A 23,210-nucleotide genomic window follows, 5' to 3' on the forward strand; every position below is an offset into this window, starting at 1 on the left:
GCCGGGTACAGCGGCTCACGCCTGTAATCTCAGCACTTTGGGAGGCCAAGGACGGAACATCGTCTGTGTCCAGCAGTTTGAGACCGGCCCAGGCAACATAATGAGACCCCATATCTACAAAATAAATGAACAAATAAATAAATTAGCTGGGTATGATGGCCAGCACCTGCAGTCCCAGCTACTCGGGAGGCTAAGAGGGGAGGATCATTTGAGGAGTCTGAGGCTGCAGTGAGCTACGATTGTGCCACCGTACTCCTGGGTGACACTGTGTGACAGAAGGAGACTCTGTCTCTAAATAAATAAATAAAAATGAGGCAATACACATTCAGACAGGAAGCACCCAGTGAACACCAGCAATCACTACCACCACTGCCATGGCCTTTGGGAGACATGACCATTGGTTCACAAGTGGCCAGGTCTGTTACTTACTCGATGCAACCATGCCCCAAGCTCCACAGCAGTGCTAAACTGAACCCCAACACCCAGATCCCACTGGAGAGGGCTTTATCTTTGGTACCCACTGGCTTCACAGACATTAGTGAGTATGACTCACTAATGTAAGTAATCCTGTAAGAAGCCTGGGAGGACGACAGACTACTGTAATCCCTGTGTCACAGATGGGGAAACCAAGGCTCATGTGGTAACCCTGGGCAAGAGCTGGTGCTGGAGGAGGCCAGGACAAAGGCCTGCCTGCTCAGGCTAGGCTACTGCTCTACCCAGCTCCATGAGTAGGCAGGGGAGGAACAGGAAGCCGAGGCTGCTGGCAGCTGAACACCAGTCTGTCTCTACTCTGAGGTGTTGCAGAGGAAGGAGTCATGGCCTGAGCATGCACATGTGCCCTTGAGCTTTCCTGTGTGTGCAGCTGCTCTGAGAGGGACAGCTTAGGAGGGGGTGGGAATGTTCTCACAACATGACCTGAGTATGCACATGCACACATCTGTTTCCCAAGGAAACCAGCTGGGGGGAAGGGTGTGTGAGGTGTATATGGCGTCACCAAGTGCAGACCCTGGAGGAAAGTGCTAATCCTCTGCCACTTTGTAGCTATCAAAGGTGAGGCCCGGCCAGGTGCGGCGGCTCACACCTGTAATCCTAGCACTTTGGGAGGCCAAGGCGGGCAGATCACCTAAGGTCAGGAGTTTGAGACCAGCCTGGTCAACATGGCAAAACCCTGTCTATACTAAAAACACAAAAATTAGCTGGGCATGGTGACACATGCCTGTAATCCCAGCTACTTGGGAAGCAGAGGCAGGAGAATTGTTTGAACCTGGGAGATGGAGGTTGCAGTGAGCCGAGATTGCGTTACTGCACTCCAGTCTGGGAGAAAGAGCAAGACTCCATCTCAACAACAACAACAACAACAAAGGTGAGGCCCACAGAGGTATAGCATTTGCTGAAGGTCACACAGCAAGCAAGTGGCCAACTTCTTTTACTCATCACCTTCTGGAGATTTTGGAGACAAGGCCCTTCCCATAATCTCTGCCCAAAAACTGTGCACAAACCAAATTCTAAGGTAAGATACAGCCAACATGAGAGCTGAAAGGCCCCTCACAGATGATATGGTCTGTGAAGAGGAAACTGAGGCACAGAGAGTATAAGTAATTTGCCCAAGATCATATTAAAATGTAAGCGAAGGGCCAGGCTTAGTGGCTCAGGTCTATAATCTAAGCACTATGGGAGGCCGAGGCAGGAGGATCATTTGAGGCCAAGAGTTCAAGACTAGCCTGGGCAACATGGTCAAACCCCATCTCTACAAGAAATTTAAAAAATTAGCCAGGTGTGGTGGTGCATGCTTGTAGTCCTAGCCACTCAGAAGGCTGAGGCAGGAGGATCTCAAGCCCAGGAATTTGAGGCTGCAGCAAGTTATGACCGCACCATTTCACCAGCCTAGGAGACAGGGCAAGATCCTGTTTCTTAAAAAACAAAAAGCAAGTCAAGTCAAGGGGGGAGCACATAACTCAGCAAAACCGAGAGTTCAGGCCCTGGAGTCAGACAGACCTGGTTCAGTCACAAATTGGTTCACACTCCAGTAGGTTATTTTACTTCTTTGGGCCTGTTTCCTCCTCTGGAAAATGAGAATCATAAGCACCTCCTAAGGCAGCCATGAGGACTTAAATGAGATAATCCATGCAGAAGGGCTCTGCATGGTGCCTGGCACACAGGAAGCAGGAATGGCCTTAGCTGTTTTTATTACTGTTTTTTGCGGGCGGATGAGGGATTCACTGCTGGGCCTGGATTTGGGTTTGTACCCTGTTTGGACATGGGCATGGCCCCTAGCCTCCTCACCACAGTGACGGCGTCATTGAGCAGGGACTCCCCAAAGACAAGGATGTGCAGCAGCTCATTGATGTGAATTTCCTCAAAGACAGCCAGAACCGCCACGGGGTCCACGGCAGAAATGATGCTGCCGAAGAGCAGGTTGTCCAGGAGGCCGATGTTGTTGATCTGCTCACCGCCCACCAGGCACACGGCGTACATGAGGCCGCCCAGGAAGAAGGCGTTCCACAGCGTGCCCACCACAGCAAAGATCAGGATGGTGCCCAGGTTTTCTGTGAACTGCCGCAGCGGCAGGAAGTAGCCCGCGTCCAGGATGATGGGTGGCAGCAGGAAGAGGAAGAAGACGTCGGACTGCAGGAAGGGGGGTGTCTCGCCTACGCCCTTGATCAGGCCCCCCACCAGCAGCCCCACCACGATCAGCAGGCAGCTCTCCGGGACGATGCTTGAGATAGTGGGGATCACATGGAAACCTGCGGAGGGCGAGAGAACGGGAGGCCATGGGCTTTCGGAGGAGCCGGGAGAACAGAAGGTTGGGGACGGGCCGGGGAGGAGGAGCGCAGCTGGCGAGAGGTGCACAGGCTGGGTCTCAGAGGGCTGCTCTGTTAATTCTCTGAGCCTCCGCTTCCTCGCCTGTAAAATGGAAGGGACAATGCTAGCTCCACAGCTTTGCCATCATAAACCAAGTGACAGTGTTTTTACAGCACTTTTTTTCAAAGGATATATACATGCTATCTCTGTTGCTGTCATCAAATGTTAGAAAGCAGCATTCTATATGCCTCCAGAAGGCAGAAATTGTAAACTGATTACTGACGTGCCAAGTACCTAAGGGCATCACCTACGCCTGAACCCAAAGCATTTTTCCAGGCACAAGTTCGGGGAGGCAGATCTGAGCTCAACCTGAGGAATAACAATCTAACAATTCTGTCTGAGGGAAGATGGCAGTTCCCTATCATGGAGCTGTTTAAGCAGAAGGCAGACAACCAGCTGGTGGGGAGTGGCATAGGAGACAGAAGAAAGCACAGAAGAATCTAAGAATACCAGCACGGGAAGGAACTCGGGGATAATGAGGCCGGGGGTCTGCAAGCCTGCAAAACAGTAGGCTTTCCTGCTGAGTCCAGGCAGCTGTTCGAGACACGGCTCAAGGATGTCAACGGCAACCAGCTTTGGCAGGTGAGATAAACTCTATTTGCTATCCTGCTTCTAGCTCAATGCCATCCACTTTAAAGATGAGGCAACTGAGGCTCAGAAGAGAGAAGGGACTTGCCCAAAGTCACACAGCAAATGGGGAGCAGAACCAGAATAGAACCCAGGTCTGATGACCCAGTTCCCATCAAACTGCACAGTTCTGTAATTCAAGCTCTCCTATCTTTCCCTTCCATCAAGGCCTCCTCACACCCCTCTGCCTGAGACCCACCAGCCATCTCCCCAGGCTGTGTCCTGGCCAGCAGCAGGCTGCTCTGCTGTAGTCCACCTGGAGGCTCTAAACCCAGAGCTGAGAAGTAGCAAAAATCCCCATGAGAGGGCCTCTCTCAGTACCAGGTTTGGCCCCAAGCTCCTGTGAGTGGTTTTTATTGTTTGTTTCGTTTTGGGGTGGGTAAGTGGGTGGAAAAAACCTGAGCATCTAGTTGCATGTTGGGCACCATACTCCCAGGGTCAGCATGGCCAAGAGGGCATGACCCTTTGCTCAAAAGAAAAGCTCTCGGGAGGCCGAGGCGGGTGGATCACGAGGTCAAGAGATCGAGACCATCCTGGTCAACATGGTGAAACCCCATCTCTACTAATACAAAAAATTAGCTGGGCATGGTGGCGCGTGCCTGTAATCCCAGCTACTCAGGAGGCTGAGGCAGGAGAATTGCCTGAACCCAGGAGGCGGAGGTTGCGGTGAGCCGAGATCGCGCCATTGCACTCCAGCCTGGGTAACAAGAGTGAAACTTCGTCTCAAAAAAAAAAAAAAAGAAAGAAAAGCTCTCTCTGGCCTGGCACAGAGGCTTATGTCTGCAATCCCAGAACTTTGGGAGGCTGAAGCAAAAGGATCACTTGAGGCCTGTAATTTGACACCAGCTTGTACAACATAGGGAGACCTCATCTTCACTTAAAAAAAAACAGCTGGGCATGGTGTGCGCCTGTAGTCCCAGCTACTCAGGAGGGCCAAGGCAGGAGGATCGCTTGAGCACAGCCTCAAAAAAAAAGGGATAAGGATGAAAGCAAAGCTGTCTCTCCTCCCCTTCTCTATATTGCAAGCTCTGTGCAGGCAGATGCCGTAACTGCTTATCATCATACACCCAGGGCTAGGACACAAGAGGTGCTCCACAAATATCTGCTGACTTGAAAATACACAGGGCTGGGACATCACCCAAGATTTCCGATAACCTGTCTGCCTGGCCAGGCCTCTGCTCTCATTACTTACTCTTGAGATCCTTGGGACAGAGGAGGAACTTCCCTCTCCATGCTCAAAGCCCCTCCTACACTCAGGTAGGGATCTGGGCAGTGCTAGTACAGCTAGAAGTCAAAGTTCACACTCCTGACTGGGCACAGTGGCTCACGCCTATAATCCCAGCACTCTGGGAGGCCGAGGAGGGTGGATCACCTGAGGTCAGGAGTTCGAGATCAGCCTGATCAATATGGTGAAACCCCATCTCTACTAAAAATAGAAAAATTAGTCAAGCGTGGTGGTGCGCACCTGTAATCACAGCTACTTGGGGGGCTGAGACAGAAGAATTGCTTGAACCCAGGAGGCGGTAGTTGCAGTGAGCTGAGATCTCACCACTGCACTCCAGCCTGGGCAACAGAGCAAGACTCTATCTCAAAAAAAAAAAAATTTTCACACTCTGAACAGTATCCAGGTCCAGAATCCTGGCACAGTGCCAACCAAGCACCCTGGCGACACTCAAAACACATTAGGAAAAAAGGTATCTCCATCCTAGGCCAGGAGGACCTCACAACCACCCTGTGCATTCTCCTGATTTCAAAATAGACCTGACCAAAAGTCACTTTTTGTTCATCTACCTCCTATATCAATAAAAGGAAAAATAATTCCAAGATCACCCCTTTTGCTGAAAAGTCCCCCAGTCTTTGTACTGTCCACTAGTCAACATCCAGTGTGCAGCTGGCTGGTCCCCTGGGAAGGGTTAGTCATGTTGGGCCCAAGTCTCTCTTGCTGTAGAAGATAAAGCCCACATTTTCAGCACTGCCTCTGTCATCTGGTCTTGCCTCATGTCCCATTCTCCCCACTGTCAACTCTTGGTTTCAGCCTTGCCAAACTCCTTGCAATTGCCCCATAGGAACCACATCCTCTTTTGTCTGCCAACCTTTGCCTAGTCTAGTTCCTGCCTCTAGAAAATCATGACTCTACCTCTACCCCCACTATATGTGACTGACACCATATCCTCTGCCTGCCTCCTCCTCCAGGAAGCGTTCCCTGACCACCACTGTCTGCACAGGTTAGGGCAGGAATCTTCTGGTGCCTCCCTCTCTCATAACCTTCAATCCACAGTCATCTCCCAGGTTCCTCTCTCTCTCTGGCACTTACTGAGATCAGTCAGACAACCCAGGCAGAAGCAGCTGAGATAAGACAATGGCACAACACCCCAAAGACCTGCGGTGTGCTAGAGAGGAGTCAGACACAGTGCAGTGGGGATAGGCAGGCATGAGGGCAGCAGAGCTCCTACAGGCAGGGGCCAGAAAGCAGCTTCCCAAGGCCAGAAGTCCAGCTCCAGCCAGCTGCGCTGACCCATCTCCATAGCCTCCCTGCCCCTGCCCTGGTATTAGCACCATGAGCTGCCTTAGGAGAAGGCACAGTCTGAAGAGCTAGTCCAGGGCAGGCAGATGATGGCTTCCATCTCCACCTAAGAGGTCAGGCTCTAAATATGCCTCCTACCCCCACTCTGTGCCATCAACCCAATCCACAGAGCTTTCTTGGCCCCATAAATCACCATATAGTGCCTGGGAGACCCAGAGAAGAGTTGGCCACAGCTCTTGCCTGGGGAGGGGGCAGGCATGTGAAATAAGCCAAGAGCAGCAACATGAAGAAGGCTCCTCAGCTCTGAAGGCATCCCATGAGCCAGGACTGTGCTGGGAGCCTGGAACGTACCCTCTCAGTCAGTCCTCACCACAGCCCTTGGGATGTGCAGAAGACAAAGCTGGTTATGGCGCTTCCCTAGTGTCTAAGGGAGAACCCTCTATTGTAGCTTAGGTGTCTCAAACCTGTAGCAGAGAGTGCTAATTAATTCTTTACTCAAAGCTCGGTATTTTCTCTGAGCCAGGCCATAATGGACACTGGGGACATTGATGTGACTCAGACTCTGAACCTCCAAAGCAGCTGATGGGGAGGGTCATGCTATTCCAGACCTTGGAGCCTCTATGACCAGGCAAACAGACAGCTGGCATTCTATTGGACACAAGAAAAACGAGCTCCGAGAGGAGGCTGGATGCACGCAGCCAGGCCAACCAGGACTGGGTCCCGGGCCTCCTGACTACAGCACAGGGACTTCCTTCTCCTTTAGCTAGCTCCAGAGTACCTGGGGCTGGAGCCGTGTTCCTGGAGCTGGTTTCCCTGGCTTTCCTGTTCTAGCTCCGGTGCTCAGTGAGCTGAAGGAGATCTAGGCCCTGATGGGCTCTCTGGGACCAAGGGGAGGGGAGGGGAGGGCTGGCCCAGGCTGAGGTGGAAGGTCTGAGATCTACTCTTGGCTCCCTGCCCACGGGTAGGCGGCACATTACTGGAAAGCGCTTCCAGAGCTGGGGAAGGGAGGGATTCTGTCATCAGGAGGAGGCTCCTCCAGGAGCAATGGCTCAGGGGAGTGGGGAACAGCCCCTGGGCCTACGCTGGCTTGTGTCTCTCCCAACGCCCTGACTCCACCAACTGCGCTCACCCTGAATCTCTGCAGAGTCCCCACAAAGTGCAGGGGGCTTGCTGACATCCAGTGTGGTGAAAGGGGCACAGAAGGATGGCTGGGGCCACTAGCACCCTGACAAAAGCCCCACATGGAGGCAAGATCTGAGGATGCCAAGAAATGAGGCAAAACTTTCAGGGCCCAAATGTGCAGCAGCAGTGATGTCACCAGGGTGAAATCAGGGGTGGGAAGAGGCAGTTAGAGTAAGAACCAGAGACGTGAGAGCTGGAATGGATCTTGGAGAACATCTAAATTCTCCATTAGTCAGGGAAATGGAGACAGAGACAGCCAGTGACCTGTCAATGATCACATGTCCAGTTCTACCCCAACAGTCCCGTGGCCTGCAGAAGCCACACAGCCTCCTTCGAGGACGTCCGGTCCTCCCAGAACAAGGAGGCACAAAAGTGTGGAGTTGAGCATCTCCAAGCCACAGCCACAGGCCAAACCCTCTGACACAGTTCAGAGTTGGCTCTCCTTTTAGAAGAGGCAGGGGGAAGGGAGAAGTGGTTTTCATTCTATCTAGTGTAGGTGGTAGCTGGAACGAACAGTACACACACACACACACACACACACACACACACACACACTCACACTCACATATTCTCTCTCTCTCTCTCTCTTGCTGAGCAGACATTTCACCAAACTTCCACTTGATAGGGGGCTACTAGCTCCCTGCAGCTGCTCTGCACCACAAGAATGTTTTATTTACATCTCATCGGTCTGTCCCCATCTGCTGAGACAGGCTCAGTGGAGCAGGAAAGGCTGTCCCACCTCACTCTGGGTTGCCAGGGTGACCAGACCTGCCTGATTACCCTTCCTGCAACCCTCCCCTGGCCTGGGAAGTCAGAGGGGAGTGCTAGGAAGAGGGGTCTCTTTGGCCCACAGTGCCAGGCAACTAGGCACCCAGGGGCACACTGAGGGCTCTGTCGCCCTACTTCCAGGCCTGAGGACTGCTCTGGGGCTGCAACTCGGCCAGGTCCCAAGGGATTCCTGGTTGCACAATGATTCCATTTCTTTAACTCCCTCTTCAACTGCCCCAGCAACCGGCCTCAACTACAGCAATGAAAGGTAATACTTCCCAATGAAAGCCCAGCACTCTACAGTTTACAGCGGCACACTCTGATACTTCTTAACCCATTTGCTCTTCACCACAGTTCTGGAAAGTCACAATTACCATCCCCTTATTTTACAGATGAGGAAACTGAGGTGCAGAAAAATTAAGCAACTTGCTCAAAGTCACACAGCTGGTAACTGGGATTCAAACCCAGGCAGTCTGGCTCCAGAGTATGTGTTCTTGGCCACTTACCGTATCATCCCTGGTTTTATTCTTACTTTGTTTTTAAGGGGTGTATGAGCCTAGGACTAAAGATTCCCGAAGCAGTTCCTAAAGGGCCAGAGGTAGGTATTTCTTTCCATGAGTTCTTCTCCAGGGAAGTTTCCCACTGGTCCCCTTCTACTCTAGTGGCCTAGTAAAGACTTCATGAAATCCTGCCTATCTTCTAAGGCTGCCCACTCCAGGAAGCCCTCCTGAGTTAACTCAGCCAGGAGGGGTCAATCTTTTCTACCAAACTTATGGAGCAAGAAGTGATAATTATTCAGACTGTTCAGGCCCTGCCTGGCTGATCTGCGCTCACCCCTGGTGTCCACTGGGGCTGGGGGATCCATGGGTCTGGGAGGGCTCTCTTTTTGAGTCTGATTCTTCTCAGGCTGATTCATCCTACCACCAATGTCAGCTATGAGGACCAGGGAGAAAGATAAGCCACATTAAGATAGACTTAGCCTCAGCAGCTTCACAGCCAGACCTGCAGAGGAGACAGACACGTGGCGCTAGCCACCCCACCCTATGTTCCCACTGTCAGAAAACTGAGTTCTAATCAGAGTGCAGCCACAACTTGCTGAGTGGCTTTAGACAAGTTACTTTACATCCCTTCCCTCAGAGTTTCTTCATCTGTGTAAAAGCCTATTTCAGAGGGTTTCTGGAGTACAGAGGAGATAAGGATAGAGAACACCAAGCAATGATGGTACTCAATGTTAGCCAAAGGTGGTGACTGCTATTACTATTGCAATATTATCTAAAACCCACGTATAATACAAATCACTCTGCATTATCATGACCTGTTGGTGTGTATGTGTCCATCGCTGGACATATAAGCTCTCTGAGGGTAGGAACTGTCTAGATTCATGTGGGAGACCCAGCTCCCAGCACAGAGTAGGCATCAACTGTTTGTGAACTGAAACAAAACTGACCCCAGCACTTTGGGAGGCCAAGGAGAGACGATTGCTTGAGGCCAGGAAATTGAGACCAGTCTGGGCAATATAGTGAGACCCCATCTCTACAAAAATAAAAACAAAAATAATTAGCTGGGTGTGGTGGTGTATGAGGCAGGAGGATTGCTTAAGTCCAGGAGTTTGGGCTGCAGTGAGCTATGACAGCACCACTACCCTCCAGCCTGGGAGATAGAGTGAGACCTTATCTCTAATTTAAAAAGGAAAAAAAATGAAGTAAACTTTACTTGTTAGATGTGAAGTATGGGAAACGAGGAGGTGGAGATGGGTCTGGACTTTCAAGACTAAGTGGTGTTCCCAGAGCAGGGACCATTTGAATTGGGCTTTGAAGGATCAATACAAGTTTGCCAGAAGAGAAGAGTTTGTAGCCTTTAAAAAGTCTAGTCTATATTTCCTGAATTTGAATGTAGGCATAGAAATAACAAAATAGAATTAAAAAAAAAGTCTAGTATAGTACCTCGCACATAGTAAACGGATATGTGGGTAATGAAAGAAAGAAAAACAAGTAAAGAAGGCAATAAGCAGGATGGCAGGCTGACTTCGCCAAGCTTTTGGCAATATCCAAACAAGGGCACTCTTGTGAAGATAAATGAGATGTCGTATGTAAAACACTTAGCACAATACCTGGTACATGTGTCTTTGAGTCTCATTTCCTCTCTGTAACTGGGATGATAATGATTAAAAGCAACTTTGAGATAATTTAATTACAACTCCCATCCCACAGCAGAAACTCAATGAATAATACTTTTTTAAAAATGTAGCAGCCGGTTGGGCGTGGCAGTTCACATCTGTAATCCCAGCATTTTGGAAGGCCAAGGTGGGTGGATCACCTGAGGTCAGGAGTTCTAGGCCAGACTGACCAATATGGTGAAACCTCATCTCTACTAAAAATACAAAAATTAGGCCAGGTGTGGTGGCTCACACCTGTACTCCTAGCACTTTGGGAGGCTGAGGTGGGCGACTCACCTCAGGTCAGGAGTTCGAGACCAGCCTGACCAACATGGAGAAACCCCGTCCCTACTAAAAATACAAAATTAGATGGGTGTGGTGGTGCATGCCTGCAATCCCAGCTACTCGGGAGGCTGAGGCAGGAGAATTGCTTGAACCCAGGAGGTAGAGGTTGCTGTGAACCAAGATCGTGCCATTGCACTTCAGCCTGGGCAACAAGAGTGAAACTCTGTCTCAAAAAAAAAAAAAAACCACAAAAACAAAAAATTAGCCGGGCGTGGTGGTAGGCGCCTGTAATCCCAGCTACTTAGGAGGCTGAGGCAGGAGAATCACTTGAACCTGTTAGGTAGAGGATGCAGTGAGCTGAGATCGCACCATTGCACTCTAGCCTGGGCAACAGAGCAAAAAAAGATAAAAGACAAAATCTCCAGCACACAGGCGACAAACACTGGACACTTGGAGAATCTGATGCAAGGCTCTGTGCAGGGGGCTTTTACATATCCCCTCTCATTTCATCTCGCATCCTGACCCCCAATTTGATAGATTAACAAATCCAGGTTCAGAGAGGTGAAGAAGTGACTTGTGTCCAAGGCTACCTAGCTGGGAAGTGGCAGGGTCATAATTAGAATCCAGGTCTCTGAAATGCTAGTTCTTTGGGCAATGCTGCTTCAATGAAAACAGCTTGTCAGGATCACCAGGAAGAGAAATCAAGTCTGCAATAAATAGGCCTCCCCCACAAAAACAGCCATAAATAAATCTGTTCCAAGTTCCTGGGCAGGCATCCTTCCCATACCCAAGGCAATCAGTCTCTCTCTGTGCCTTTCCCCATCATTCTTCCAAACAGCACTTTATTTCTTGCTTGTTTCAATCCACATTTCAGGGAGTCCTACTATGTTGGAAAGACAGGGTCTCACCCTCTGGGATCATCAGGTCTGGATGGGAAAGCAGGTATAAAGCAGTCAGAAAACACAAGCAGCATACACTGAGCTACCTGAGCTGTGGAAAAGAGAAGACTGCATAAAGAGGCCATAACCCCGGGGGCCCCGCTCTGCCCTTTAGTAACCATGACCTTCGGGTAAATCACTACACCATGAAGAGCCTCCGTTTTCTTGTCCGTAAACAAGTGAGAACAGGGTCTAGACATAGGAGCACCTTGTCCACTGTGAAGTGGCAAAGATGACTGCAAAAAGAGAGGCAAGGTAGGCTGGGGGGCCTGGGCAGCCCCTGGAATGATAAGCAGCAATTTACCCAGCAGCAACTGCCCTTAGAGACCTGGCGAGAGAGGCTGTTCCAGAGGCAGGCATGTTGTGATGGAGGATTCCAGGCTCAGGGACCTTGGCACTGGTTTACAAATCCCTCACCATGCATAGCCTCTCTCTCTCCACTTCGTTTCTCCTCTCACCTGTCCCATCTACATCAACTCCCTGACTCCAGTTGCCAGAAGTCCCCAGATCCCACCTCTAAGCAAACAGAGGGAAAGGGAAACTCTTCCTCACCTGGAACTTCTACCCAGCTTTCAAAACTGAGTGCAGGGCCGGGCGTGGTGGCTCACACCTGTAATACCAGCACTTTGGGAGGCCTAGGCGGGCAGATCACCTGAGGTCAGGAGTTCAAGATCAGCCTGGCCAACATGGTGAAACCTGTCTCTACTAAAAATAGAAAAAATTAGCAGGTGTGTGCCTGTAGTTCCAGCTACTCACGAGGATGAGGCACGAGAACTGCCTGAACCTGGAGGCGGAGGTTGCACTGAGCTGAGATCGTGCCAATGCACTCCAGCCTGGGCAACAGAGTAAGACTCTGTCTCAAAAACAAAAACAAAAAAAGAAACAAAAAACCCAGTGCAGGTGTCACCTCCTCGGGAAGCCTTCCTGGAACCACATCCCACCCTGGGATGCCAGCCTGGCATCCCAGCACACAGCTCGGGGCCCCCAAAAAGTGATGCTCAGAAAAAGCAGATTAAGGGAATCATGACCACCTCCTGAAGGATGTAGGACTACAGTTTGGTCTCAAGAGTGGGTGACTAAATGGAGAAGAGTATGAACACATGAAAAGAGAGGAAATCTCAAAAGCCTTCTGAGAATCCTGAAGGCTGCAGCCAGCCTGGAGATGAGAGTGAACAGTACAGGAGACACTGGCACATAGGCCTGACCCAGGCAGACCAAGGAAGAAACTGAGTCAAGGAGCCTGAGCCAACACAGCAGGCCTCAGAGGGTACCCTGACCTTCAGCCTGCCACTGAATACCCCATCCTAGCCTGCAGCCTGGTTCTCCCACCACCAGCCTTCTCCCTGGGTCTCAAGAACCCATTTCCATAATCCCTATGCCACCCCAAGCTGGGGCAGCACCTCTTGGTATATCTACCCCGACCTTCCCAATCATCCCAGCTCTGCATAAATATTTATTGAATAAATTTCACTCCAGCAGCTCGCCCCTCCCGCTGCAGGAAAGGCGCTGGATCAAGAGTCCCCATGCAGTGAAGCAGAGGATGACTCACTCGGGAGAAGGGAGGGACAGGGACTGGGCTGGCAGCAAACAGCCCGTGTGTTGACAAGAGGCAGAGCTCCAACAGGCCCAACAGTGCCTGGCAAGGGAGAGGTGCCAGGCAGCGGGTGTTTACCTGGGGAGGCGGCGGGGGGCAGTTCAGGAGGTGGGCTTTATTTGGGGCAAGGGTAGGACCTCAGGCTCCAGACTCTCATGGCTGGACTGGGTGTCTGGTAGGTGACCATATGATACACACTGGTTTCTATTTTCTCAGAATGGAAATATATTGCTTTAGTGATTTTATTGATTGAGACGGGGTTTCACCTTGTTGGTCAGGCTGGTTTTGAACTCCCGACCTCAGGTGATCCACCTGCCTCGGCCTCCCAAAGTGCTGGGATTACAGGTGTAAGCCACCGTGCCTGGTGGTGATTTTAAATAAAACACATGGTCATTAAAATTTTTTTCTAACAGCATCTAAGTGTTTAAGTAGAAGGAGAATCATCTCGCAGTGATTCTGCCACTTCCCCTTTACCAACTATACCAGTCTCCCCCACAACCAAATCTCTATTAAGTCTGGTATATATTCTTACAGACTTTTCTGCATCTATAGGATATTTAAAATTATGTGTGAATGGTAAATCACACAAGCTGTGTTAAAACTGCTTCTATGGGTCAGAGACTGTGTTAAGTACTGAGGCATCGCATTTAATTCTCTCAACAACCTTAATGCAGTAGGTATGATTATTATCCTCATTTTATTTTTATTGGACTTTTTTTTTTTTTGAGACGGAGTCTCACTCTGTCAGCAGGCTGGAGTGCAGTGGTGCAATCTTAGCTCACTGTCTCGTGAGTTCAAGCAATTCTCCTGCCTTAGCCTCCCACGTAGCTCGGACTACAGGCGCCCACCACCACACTCAGCTAATTTTTGTATTTTTAGTAGAGATGGGGTCTCACCATATTGGCCAGGCTGGTCTCGAACTCCTGACCTTGTGATCCACCCACCTCGGCCTCCCAAAGTGCTGGGATTACAGGCATAAGCCACCACACCTGGCCTAAAAAATTTTTTTGTAGAGATGGAGTCTCACTGTGTTGTCCAGGCTGGTCTTGAACTCCTGGGTTCAAGCTATCCTCCTACATTGGCCTCCTAAAGTGCTGGGATTATAGGCATGAGCCACTGCGCCAAGCCTATTATCCTCAAGTACAGAGAAGGTCAGAGGATGGTCACTTACTTGCCCCGTAATATGGTTTGGCTGTGTCCCCACCCAAATCTCATCTTGAATTGTAGCTCCCATAATTCCCATGTGTTGTGGGAGGGAACTGATGAGAGGTCATTGAATTCTGGGGGCGGTTTCCCCCATACTGTTCTCATGGTAGTGAAATTAAGTTTCATGAGATCTGATGGTTTTATAAGGCTTTTGCTTGGCTCTCATTTTCTCTTGCCTACTTCGATGTAAGACATGCCTTTTGCCTTCTGCCATGATTGTGAGGCCTTCCCAGCCAGGTGGAAGGAATTGTGAGTCTATTAAACCTCTTTCCTTTATAAATTACACAGTCTCGGGTATGTGTTTATTAGCAGCATGAGAACAGACTAATACATCCATCCCCAAGGACACACAGCCATGGCTACAGAGCGGTGTTCAGAGCCACTGGAAGCAGGGCTGACCCAACTCCTCCTACCTCCTCCCACGCCTTGCCTGTGGAGCAGCCTCACTGTACGCATGGCTTTGGCTGTGCCACAGTAACTGAACAGCCCTCCCAACAATGGCATTAGGGTGAAGGCTGGTTTTTCATACTCTGATATCCTCTATTAAGAGCCTCAGGCAGGCCTTGCCTGTGTTCCGAGCAATGAGACCAGAGAGCCTGAGCTTCTGGTTTCTCTGCACCTTCATCTAACGCCATGGTACCACTGACATTAGAAAAACCTAAATGATAGGCTGGCCGTGGTGGCTCATGCCTATAATCCCAACATTTTAGGCAGCTGAGGTGGGTGGATTACCTAAGGTCGGGAGTTCGAGACCAGCCTGGCCAACATGGAGAAACCTCATCTCTACTGAAAATACAAAAATTAGCCAGGCGTGGTGGCGCATACCTGTAATCCCAGCTACTTGGGAGGCTGATGCAGGAGAATCAATTGAATCCAGGAGGTGGAGGTTGCAGTGAGCCAAGATTGTGCCACCGCACTCCAGCCTGGGTGACAGAATAAGACTCTGTCTCAAAAGAAAAAAAAAAAAAAGATGACGATGAAAATCCTAAATAACATTCAGAGCTGGGTGCTGTGGCACATGCCCATGATCCCAGCTATAAGAGAGGCTGAGATAAAAGGATTGCTTGAACTCAGGAGTTCAAGACTAGCCTGGGCAACATAGTGAAACCCTGTCTCTAATAAAAATACAAAAATTAGCCGGGCGTGGTGGCACACACCTGTAATCCCAGCTACTTGGGAGGCTGAAGCAGGAGAATCCCTTGAACCAAGGAGGTGGAGGTTGCAGTGAGACCCTAACGCTAAATGAACGAATGAATGGATGAATGACAATCCTTATAAAGGAGGTCCTTCTTGGCTCCCCAGATTTCAACCTTGGAGTGTGGAAGAGGTAAAAACACAAAATGCTTGAGCTGGAAACGAGGCTGAGAATAATGTGGTTTCAAGCCATCCTCTCCCTCCTTTCCCAGTGTCCTGGGTGTGTGGCTCCCCAGCTCAGGTGCACCCTTCCCCACGCCATTTCCATCCCTGACCTGTCCTTGCCTCTTGCCAGACTGCTGTCAGGACTTACAGATGGTATCAGATGCTCCAGGCACCAGTTTGCCCCACACCTGGGGTGGGACAGAGGTAGGGGAAGAAACAGAAGCTCAGTAAGAAAGCTTCCATTTCTAGAAACTTTAGAGCCATGGGAAAGCTAGATTTTTCTTTCCTTTTTGCTGGGAGTACAGTAGAGCTTGCAAAATGTAAATCTGAGAGAAAAAAAATGAGTATACCAAATATCCGTGGTTCCTAGTATTGCTTCCAGTTGAAAGTCAGTTAGTTTAGAAGCTTAACAATGTGTTGAATCCATTATATATAACTTGAACTTGCTCAAAATCTCATCCTACTTGGCTACAGAGAGGTGGAGTATAGAGAGGTAGCAGTAGGAAAGCAACATGAAAAGAAATTCTACAATTTCCAGGACAATTGCCCTGCAGAAAGCAAGTCACAGTGTCCTATTTTCAGTGCTACAAGGAAAGTGGGGGAACGCAAAGGAAGAACAAGACCCAGGTGGCACTGGCTGAGTGGGGAAGAGAGACCAGCAGCCTCTGGGAGGCAACTGGGGCCCCTTCTATCCTTGTAGCTTAATCAGCTTTATGGGGTCTATTATATGCTTCACAGCATTTGAAGGTAATGATGAGGAAGGGGTGCTAGCCATCCTCCACTTGGGTGTTTTAGTGACCTCTCAGAAGGGCCAGAAAGGCATCAGTGAGAGAAAATGACTCTCAGAGGACAGAGCTTGGAGTAGGGCAGCAAAGATGGGGAGTCTTCCTAGAGGGGTGGGGCATGAGCAGCCTTAGGCTGCTGTGTTACGGTGTGGTTTCTCCGACCTCAGTGACCTCACAAGGTTGTTGTGAGGATTACATGAGACCACAAACACAAAAGCACTGGGTGAACCACAAGACCTTGTCAGGTTGGGTCGCCGTCAGCTTGTCCCTTGGAGAGTCACTCCTCCTCCAAGGTGCTACTCAGCAGCTTTTCCTAAATACCCCAGGAAGCAGAACCCAGGTGCGCTCAGTTCTGTGGGCCTGCTGAGCCTGGGACCACACAGCCCTCTATTAAGAGTCTGATGACACGGCATAGTTGGTTGGTCTGTCTCCCCCTCCAGACCACAAGCAAGTTTCTACCTGCAATTAAGGGTAGGGACCCTGGCCTATTCATCTGTAACTCTCCAGGCCTCAGCATGGAGCCTGACACATGGTAAGGATAGACTTGTTGAGGTGGCAGAACTGTTTGAAGGCAGAAGTCCTGTCTGGTTTTACTTTTTTGTCCTCTCTTTTGTATTTTTTTGGGGGGTGAGGGGTTTAACTTAATTTCCAGTGTTTGGCACTAAGCACATGCACACTAAACTCCAGATGAATTGGCCTTTTCCTTGAAGGAAGGATGAGAATTAGGCACCAAGAAAGCCCAGCAGGCAAATCAGCAGCACCTGGAAAGGCAGGACAGGGAAATGAGTGTAGTGTAGGTAGAGGATTTCTTTTTTGGCCAGGGGAGGGGACGGGGAAAACAGAGTCTGGCTCTGTTGCCCAGGCTGGAGTGCAGTCACGGCTCATTGCAGCCTTGACTTCCTGGGCTCAAGTGATCCTCTTGCCTCAGCCCCCCAAGTAGCTGGCACTACAGGTGTGCACCACCATGCCTGGCTAGCTTTTGTATTTTTAGTAGAGACGGGGTTTCACCATGTTGCCCAGGCTGGTCTCAAACTCCTGAGCTCAAGTAATCCACCTGCCTTGGCCTCCCAAAGTGGTGGGATTATAGGCATGAGCCACCATGCCTGGCCCAGGTAGAGGATTTCTACTGGAGCAAATAGCAGTGGACTGGAGAGGAAATCATTACTTAGATGCTGTAAAGCAGCTTTTTCACTCATCCTCACCACAAGCCCCAGCAGTGGGCAACAGATGAGAGAACAGACATTGAGAGAGGTCTAGACGCAGGCTCATGATCACATGGGTAGCAGCAGAGACAGGTCACAAACCCAGAACTGCTGACTCCCAGTCCAGTGCTCAGCCAAGACCAGTTATGAAAGGCCTCAAGGCCAGGTGTGGTGGCTCACACCTGTAATCCCAGCACCTTGGGAGGCTGAGGCAGGTGGATCACCTGAGGTCAGAAATTTGAAAGCAGCCTGGCCAACATGGTGAAACCCTGTCTCTATTAAAAATACAAAAATCGGCCAGGCACGGTGGCTCACGCCTGTAATCCCAGCACTTTGGGAGGCCGAGGCGGGTGGATCACGAGGTCAAGAGATCGAGACCATCCTGGTCAACATGGTGAAACCTCGTCTCTACTAAAAATACAAAAAATTAGCTGGGCACGGTGGCAGGTGCCTGTAATCCCAGCTACTCAGGAGGCTGAGGCAGGAGAATTGCCTGAACCCAGGAGGCGGAGGTTGCAGTGAGCCAAGATCACGCCATTGCACTCCAGCCTGGGTAACGGAGAGATCCGTCTCAAAAAAAAATAAATAAATAAATAAAAATAAAAATACAAAAATCAGTTAGGTGTGGTGGCACACGCCTGTAATCCCAGCTACTCGGGAGGCTGAGGCAGGAGAATCGCTTGAACCCAGGAGGCAGAGGTTGCAGTGAGCCGATATTGCACCATTGCACTCCAGTCTGGACAACAAATGTAAGACTTCTTCTCAAAAAAAAAAAAAAAAAAAAAAAGGCCTCAAATATCCTGTGCGGAGAGAATTCCCAATCACCCTGCTGAGCCAGGCAGAGTTGCTGGAGGGCTCTGGCCTGGGGAACGACCTGAAATTCTGCCACCGACACCTCAGGGCGGTGGTCAAGGGAGACAGCACTGATCACCCAGGCTCAGCAACTGGGGTAGGGCAGAGTTGTCCAAATGCACAGCCATTTAGTCTCAGCTCCAGACAGCTGGCACTGCCTCCTGTACAACACCAGGAACACGGGTGAGCCCTCCCCCATCCTACCTCCAAATGCCTCAAAAGACCAGAAAACTACAATTCAGAGAAAAGAAAGGCCTGAGTCAAGCCCAGGCTGGGGAGCAGGGGACCTGGGCTTCAGTCTAGACTCAGCCACTAACTAACTTCAGCCACTGAACAAGCCCTTGCTTTTCTTGGTCTTGGTCTCAGTTTCTCCATCCTCGGGGGCTTGTCGAGAGCCTCTCTACCTCTGACATCTGACTGATGAACTCTGTAGCTGGACAAAGTCGGGTTCTGTGATACTCACCATCTCTGTCCATGCCAGCAACCACAGCATCTGGGTACAGAACAGCATTCGTGCCATAGCAAGCTTGCATGAGACAGCAGAGGGCAGCGTAAAGAGCTCTGGTCCATCAAGCAGGGAGGTAGTTTCTGTCCCAATTCTAAATCTTAACTTCTCTGTGACCTATGGCAAATCACGGTACTGCCCTGAACCTTGGTTTCTTCCTTTCTAACACTGGGATGAACAATGTCTATGGCACAGGGTTGCTGTAAGAGGAGAGAATAGAGATAAAAACACTCAGAAAAAAAGCAAAAACAAAAATATATGCCCAGGCCGGGTGAGGTGGCTCACACTTGTAATCCCAGCAGCTGGCAAGGCCGAGGTGGGAGGATCATGCCGTCCAGGAGATCAAGACTATCCTGGCCAACATGGTGAAATTCCGTCTCTACTAAAAATACAAAAATTAGCTGGGCGTGGTGGCGCATGCTTGTAATCCCAGCTACTCAGGAGACTGAGGCAGAAGAATCGCTTGAACTAGGGAGTCGGAGGTTGCAGTGAGCTGAGACCATGCCACAATGATCCAGCCTGGTGACAGAGTGAGACACTCCATCTCAAATAAAAAAAAAAAGGCCAACCTGGGCAACATGGTGAAACCCATTTCTACAAAAAATTTAAAAATTAGCTGGGCATGGTGGTGAACACCTGTAGTCCCAGCTACTCGGGAAACTGAGGTGGATTACCTGAGCCCAGGAGGTTGAGGCTTCAGTGAGCTAAGATTATACAATTCACTCTAGCCTGGGCAACAGGATGAGACCCTGTCTCAAAAAAAAAAAAAAAAAGCCATTAATTATGACAACTCTGCTTTCAAAGAAGACATGAGGGAGCAGATAACAGCATCTTGGATGGAGGGGTGCGATGCCAAGGGGCTTCTCTGTTCTGAGGGAGCAGAGTATGTCTGCCCTCCAGGGCTCAGCCTACTCTGCAGCTCAACTGTGGGTTCAACAAGAGCACAGCAGGGGTGCAAAACCGGAGGGGCTGGGCCTCGCACTAGAGCAGATGTTACTTACTGCCTGGCACACTGTCTCTGGAGGCTCAGCCTTGCCCCACCGCTAGGGCCCATGACAAGAAGTCCCACCAGTCTGAGCAGCAGCCTACACAGGGCAGCTTCTCACTGGGGCTGGGTAGCCAGCAGTCTGGGGGACTAAAGTAGAGGGATGGGGCCTGAGCTAGGAGGACAGCTGGGCTAAGGGAGGTAGCCCCACGTGCAGGCTGGGAGATCCCGAGGAAGGTGGTTGGAAAGGGAGGTACCTGGAAGAATAAAGCAGCAGTATCCTCAGGGATCTGTCCAAAATTTCAACCCAAACTCAGCTACCAGCCAGGGGAGGCACAGGACTGGGAAGCTAGTCCTGCACCTGTTAGCCAGGTATCTTTGGCAGGTACCTAACTTGGGTCTCAGTTTTTCTGAAAGTTGGGGTTCATAATCCCTTCTGTCTCAAAGGGGTGTTCTGAGGATCCTGTGAGATTGCATATCTCAAGCTGGAGCTATTAAAAAAAAGCACTCAGGCTGGGCACAGTGGCTCACGCCTGTAATCCCAGCACTTTGAGAGGCAGAGGTGGGTGGATCACCTGAGGTCAGGAGTTCGAGACCATCCTGACCAATATGGTGAAACCTCATCTCTACTAAAAATACAAAAATCAGCTGGGTGTTGTGGCACATACCTGTAGTCCCAGCTGCTCAGGAGACTGAGACAGAAGAATTGCTTGAACCTGGGAGGTGGAGGTTGCAGTGAGCCGAGATCACGCCACTGCACTCCAGCCTGGGTAACAGAGTGAGACTCTGCCTCAAAAATAAATAGATAAATAAAAACAAAGCATTTAGCAAAGGGCCCCAGTCCATCTCTGTGCCCTGGCCTCAGCCCTGCATCTGAGCACAGGAGACCCAGGCCACAGCAGAGGCAGCCCTGCAGAGGCAGAGCTTGGCACTCTGTCCCTGTCATCCCTGGCTTCAGGCTGAACCTGGCTGGCAGGAGTCTCCTGAGGTGCTAAGGGCGGGGGCTGAGGGAGGGAGATGCCTCCTAGAGCCCCACTGAACCTGCTTCTTATTACTTACAGAACCTATAAAATGTACAGGTCCCTGAGTACAGGTCACAAGAGCTGTGGATGTGGCTGGGCTTTATAAAAGCCAAACACTCCCATGCATATGTAGGTTCCCTGAAACTAGCAGGGCAGGGTCCCAGAGGCAAGCCGGCAGCACCAGGGAGACAAGAGCTTCCCCTAAGCAGGCACCTGAGCAGGAAGCTGTCCAACTGTACAGCATTAAGGCTCCAGGGACAGCAGGCACTGCCTCCTGCACAATATCAGCAAGATGGGTGAGCCCTCCTGATACCAGATCCCCTATCTCCAGGGGGTGCCCAGAGGGTCTCCCATACACTTCTAATAACAATCCAGCTGGCTGGACTCTGTGTGTGGTAGGAGAGAGAGTGCATGCTTGGAGGGCCTCTCCCTGCCTTCTCTCCAACCACACTGGGGATAGTTTCTCACCTCGGGCCTCTAGGAGCCACGAGATGTACTGAGTGGATAGGATAACTGAGCATGCTCAGAGAAGACTGCCCTTTAGAGGACACTGCAGAGAAAAGATGAGGACATGGCCAGCTGCAGGGCTTGGTCCTAGTGCCACGAGGGCCAAGGGCTCTAGGAACAGCAACGGGATGTCAGGTCTTTCCTGGGAGAGAAGAGGGGCAGCAAGAAGTCAGAGATTAGAAGAGGAAGGGCCCTCTGAGACCATCTAATCCAACCCCTCTGTTTCACAGATGCAAAGGATGAAGCCCAGAGAGGGGATGGAACTTGGCTGAGGTAACACAGCAAAGCGGTAGCAGAATTGGGACTCACACCCAGGATGGTCCACTCGAAAACTGTCCCTTGCTTGGAACATGGTGCCAACCCCCATTCCACTTCCACTTTTTTTTTTAAACTACTTTCTATTGAGTGCTTCACTTTGATGCTCTGTATACTTCAACCACATGATTCTCCTAGCAGCCCTCTGACACGGGGATCACCCTCCTCCTTCTACAGCTGAGGAAACCGGGGCAGACAGAAATGTTCTGATGCCAGAGCCATGACTGCAACCATGCTGCCTGCAGCTCTGAGCCCCAGTTTTCTGGACCAAATGGTGGGTGTGGGGAGCAGGAGTCCTGGTTCATTGCCAGGTCTGTCACTCCTTTGCTGTATGACCTTCAGCAGGTCACTCACCCATTCTAAACTGCTGGTCTCTTAAGACCCCTAGCAGTACCACTATGCCCTGGTTCTGTGTGTGCCTTCAAGGAGAAAAGCAGGAGTTATCTGGCACCCTAGTAACAGGGAATGAAGCTCCGCTGGCAGCAGCTCCCCAGACTGGGTCTAGCTTGCAGGCCTCTGCTCGAAACCCATGTGCACCGCCTTGGGAGGCACAGTGCAGCCCTCCAGTGCATGCCACTGTGGGAAGGGGGAATTACTACCAAGCCGTGTGCCTTCTCATTTAGCCTCAGCAATGCCATGAGGTAGACACTACTGTTTCCATTTTCCAGTAGAGAAATTGAGGCTCAGAGCTTAATGAACTAGCTCAAATGACACACACCCAGTAAATAACCAAACTGGTATTTGATCCCAGAAGCCAAGCTCTGCCCTTGAGCCAGGCCTGGTAACTGCTTCCTGCTGGCACTCTGGTCCTCAGGGCACAGGTTCTAGAGTAAGAGCCCACTGGTGATAAGCTGAGCACAGAGGGCCAAGGGGTCCAGGCAGGCTGAGAGGTTGCCTGCCTGCCTGCCTACTTGTCTGCCAACCAGCCCACCCCATAGAAGTGCCCCATGCCCAGGAAGGAGATAAGGAAGGCTTTGTCAGTGCGTGCTTCCGCCTGGCCTGTGCTGGCTGCTGAGACTGGGCAGGGCCCATCGTGTGATCCTGCACATGGTACTGGCACGAGGTACACATGCCTCCCTGCAGCAGGGCAGGGGAGATGCCCGGGGCAGCCAGAACTGAGGAAACAGCCACCACTGGGCAGGACATGGCGGGTCAAGAATTCAAACAGGAGCTGTGGTTCTTTTTTCTTTTTTGCCACCCTGCCCCCAAGACAGTGGTTCTAATCAGCCCAGTCACACAGCTTCCAGTTGAAATGGAGATGTTAATAGTGGCTGGGTGTATTCTCAGCACTGGGAGGCTGAGGCGGGAGGATCACTTTAGGTCAAGAGTTTGAGACCAGCCTGTCCAATATGGTGAAACCCTGTCTCTATTAAAAAAAAAAAAAATTGGCCGGGCATGGTGGCACATGCCTGTAACCTCTAATCTCAGCTACATGGGAGGCTGAGGCAGGAGAATTGCTTGAATTCAGAAGGTGGAGGTTGCAGTGAGCAGAGACGGTACCACTGCATTCCAGCCTGGGCAATAGAGGGAGACCCCA

At 50.7% G+C, this 23,210-nt stretch overlaps 1 protein-coding gene across 1 annotated transcript in view; it reads right to left on the reverse strand.

Annotated features, from left to right (window-relative positions):
• Nucleotides 1-23,210, reverse strand: part of SLC9A1 (solute carrier family 9 member A1) — a 61,949-nt gene that overhangs the window by 14,578 nt on the left and 24,161 nt on the right. The window contains exon 2 of the mRNA XM_012440084.3: nt 2,284-2,744. Within this exon, the coding sequence (XP_012295507.2) occupies nt 2,284-2,744 (461 nt within the window). The remainder of the gene's footprint in view (nt 1-2,283; nt 2,745-23,210) is intronic.

The sequence above is a fragment of the Aotus nancymaae genome, unplaced genomic scaffold (genome assembly GCF_030222135.1).
Source record: "Aotus nancymaae isolate 86718 unplaced genomic scaffold, 86718_ANA_hifiasm-v0.15.2.pri h1tg000053l, whole genome shotgun sequence".
NCBI classification, from domain to species: domain Eukaryota; kingdom Metazoa; phylum Chordata; class Mammalia; order Primates; family Aotidae; genus Aotus; species Aotus nancymaae.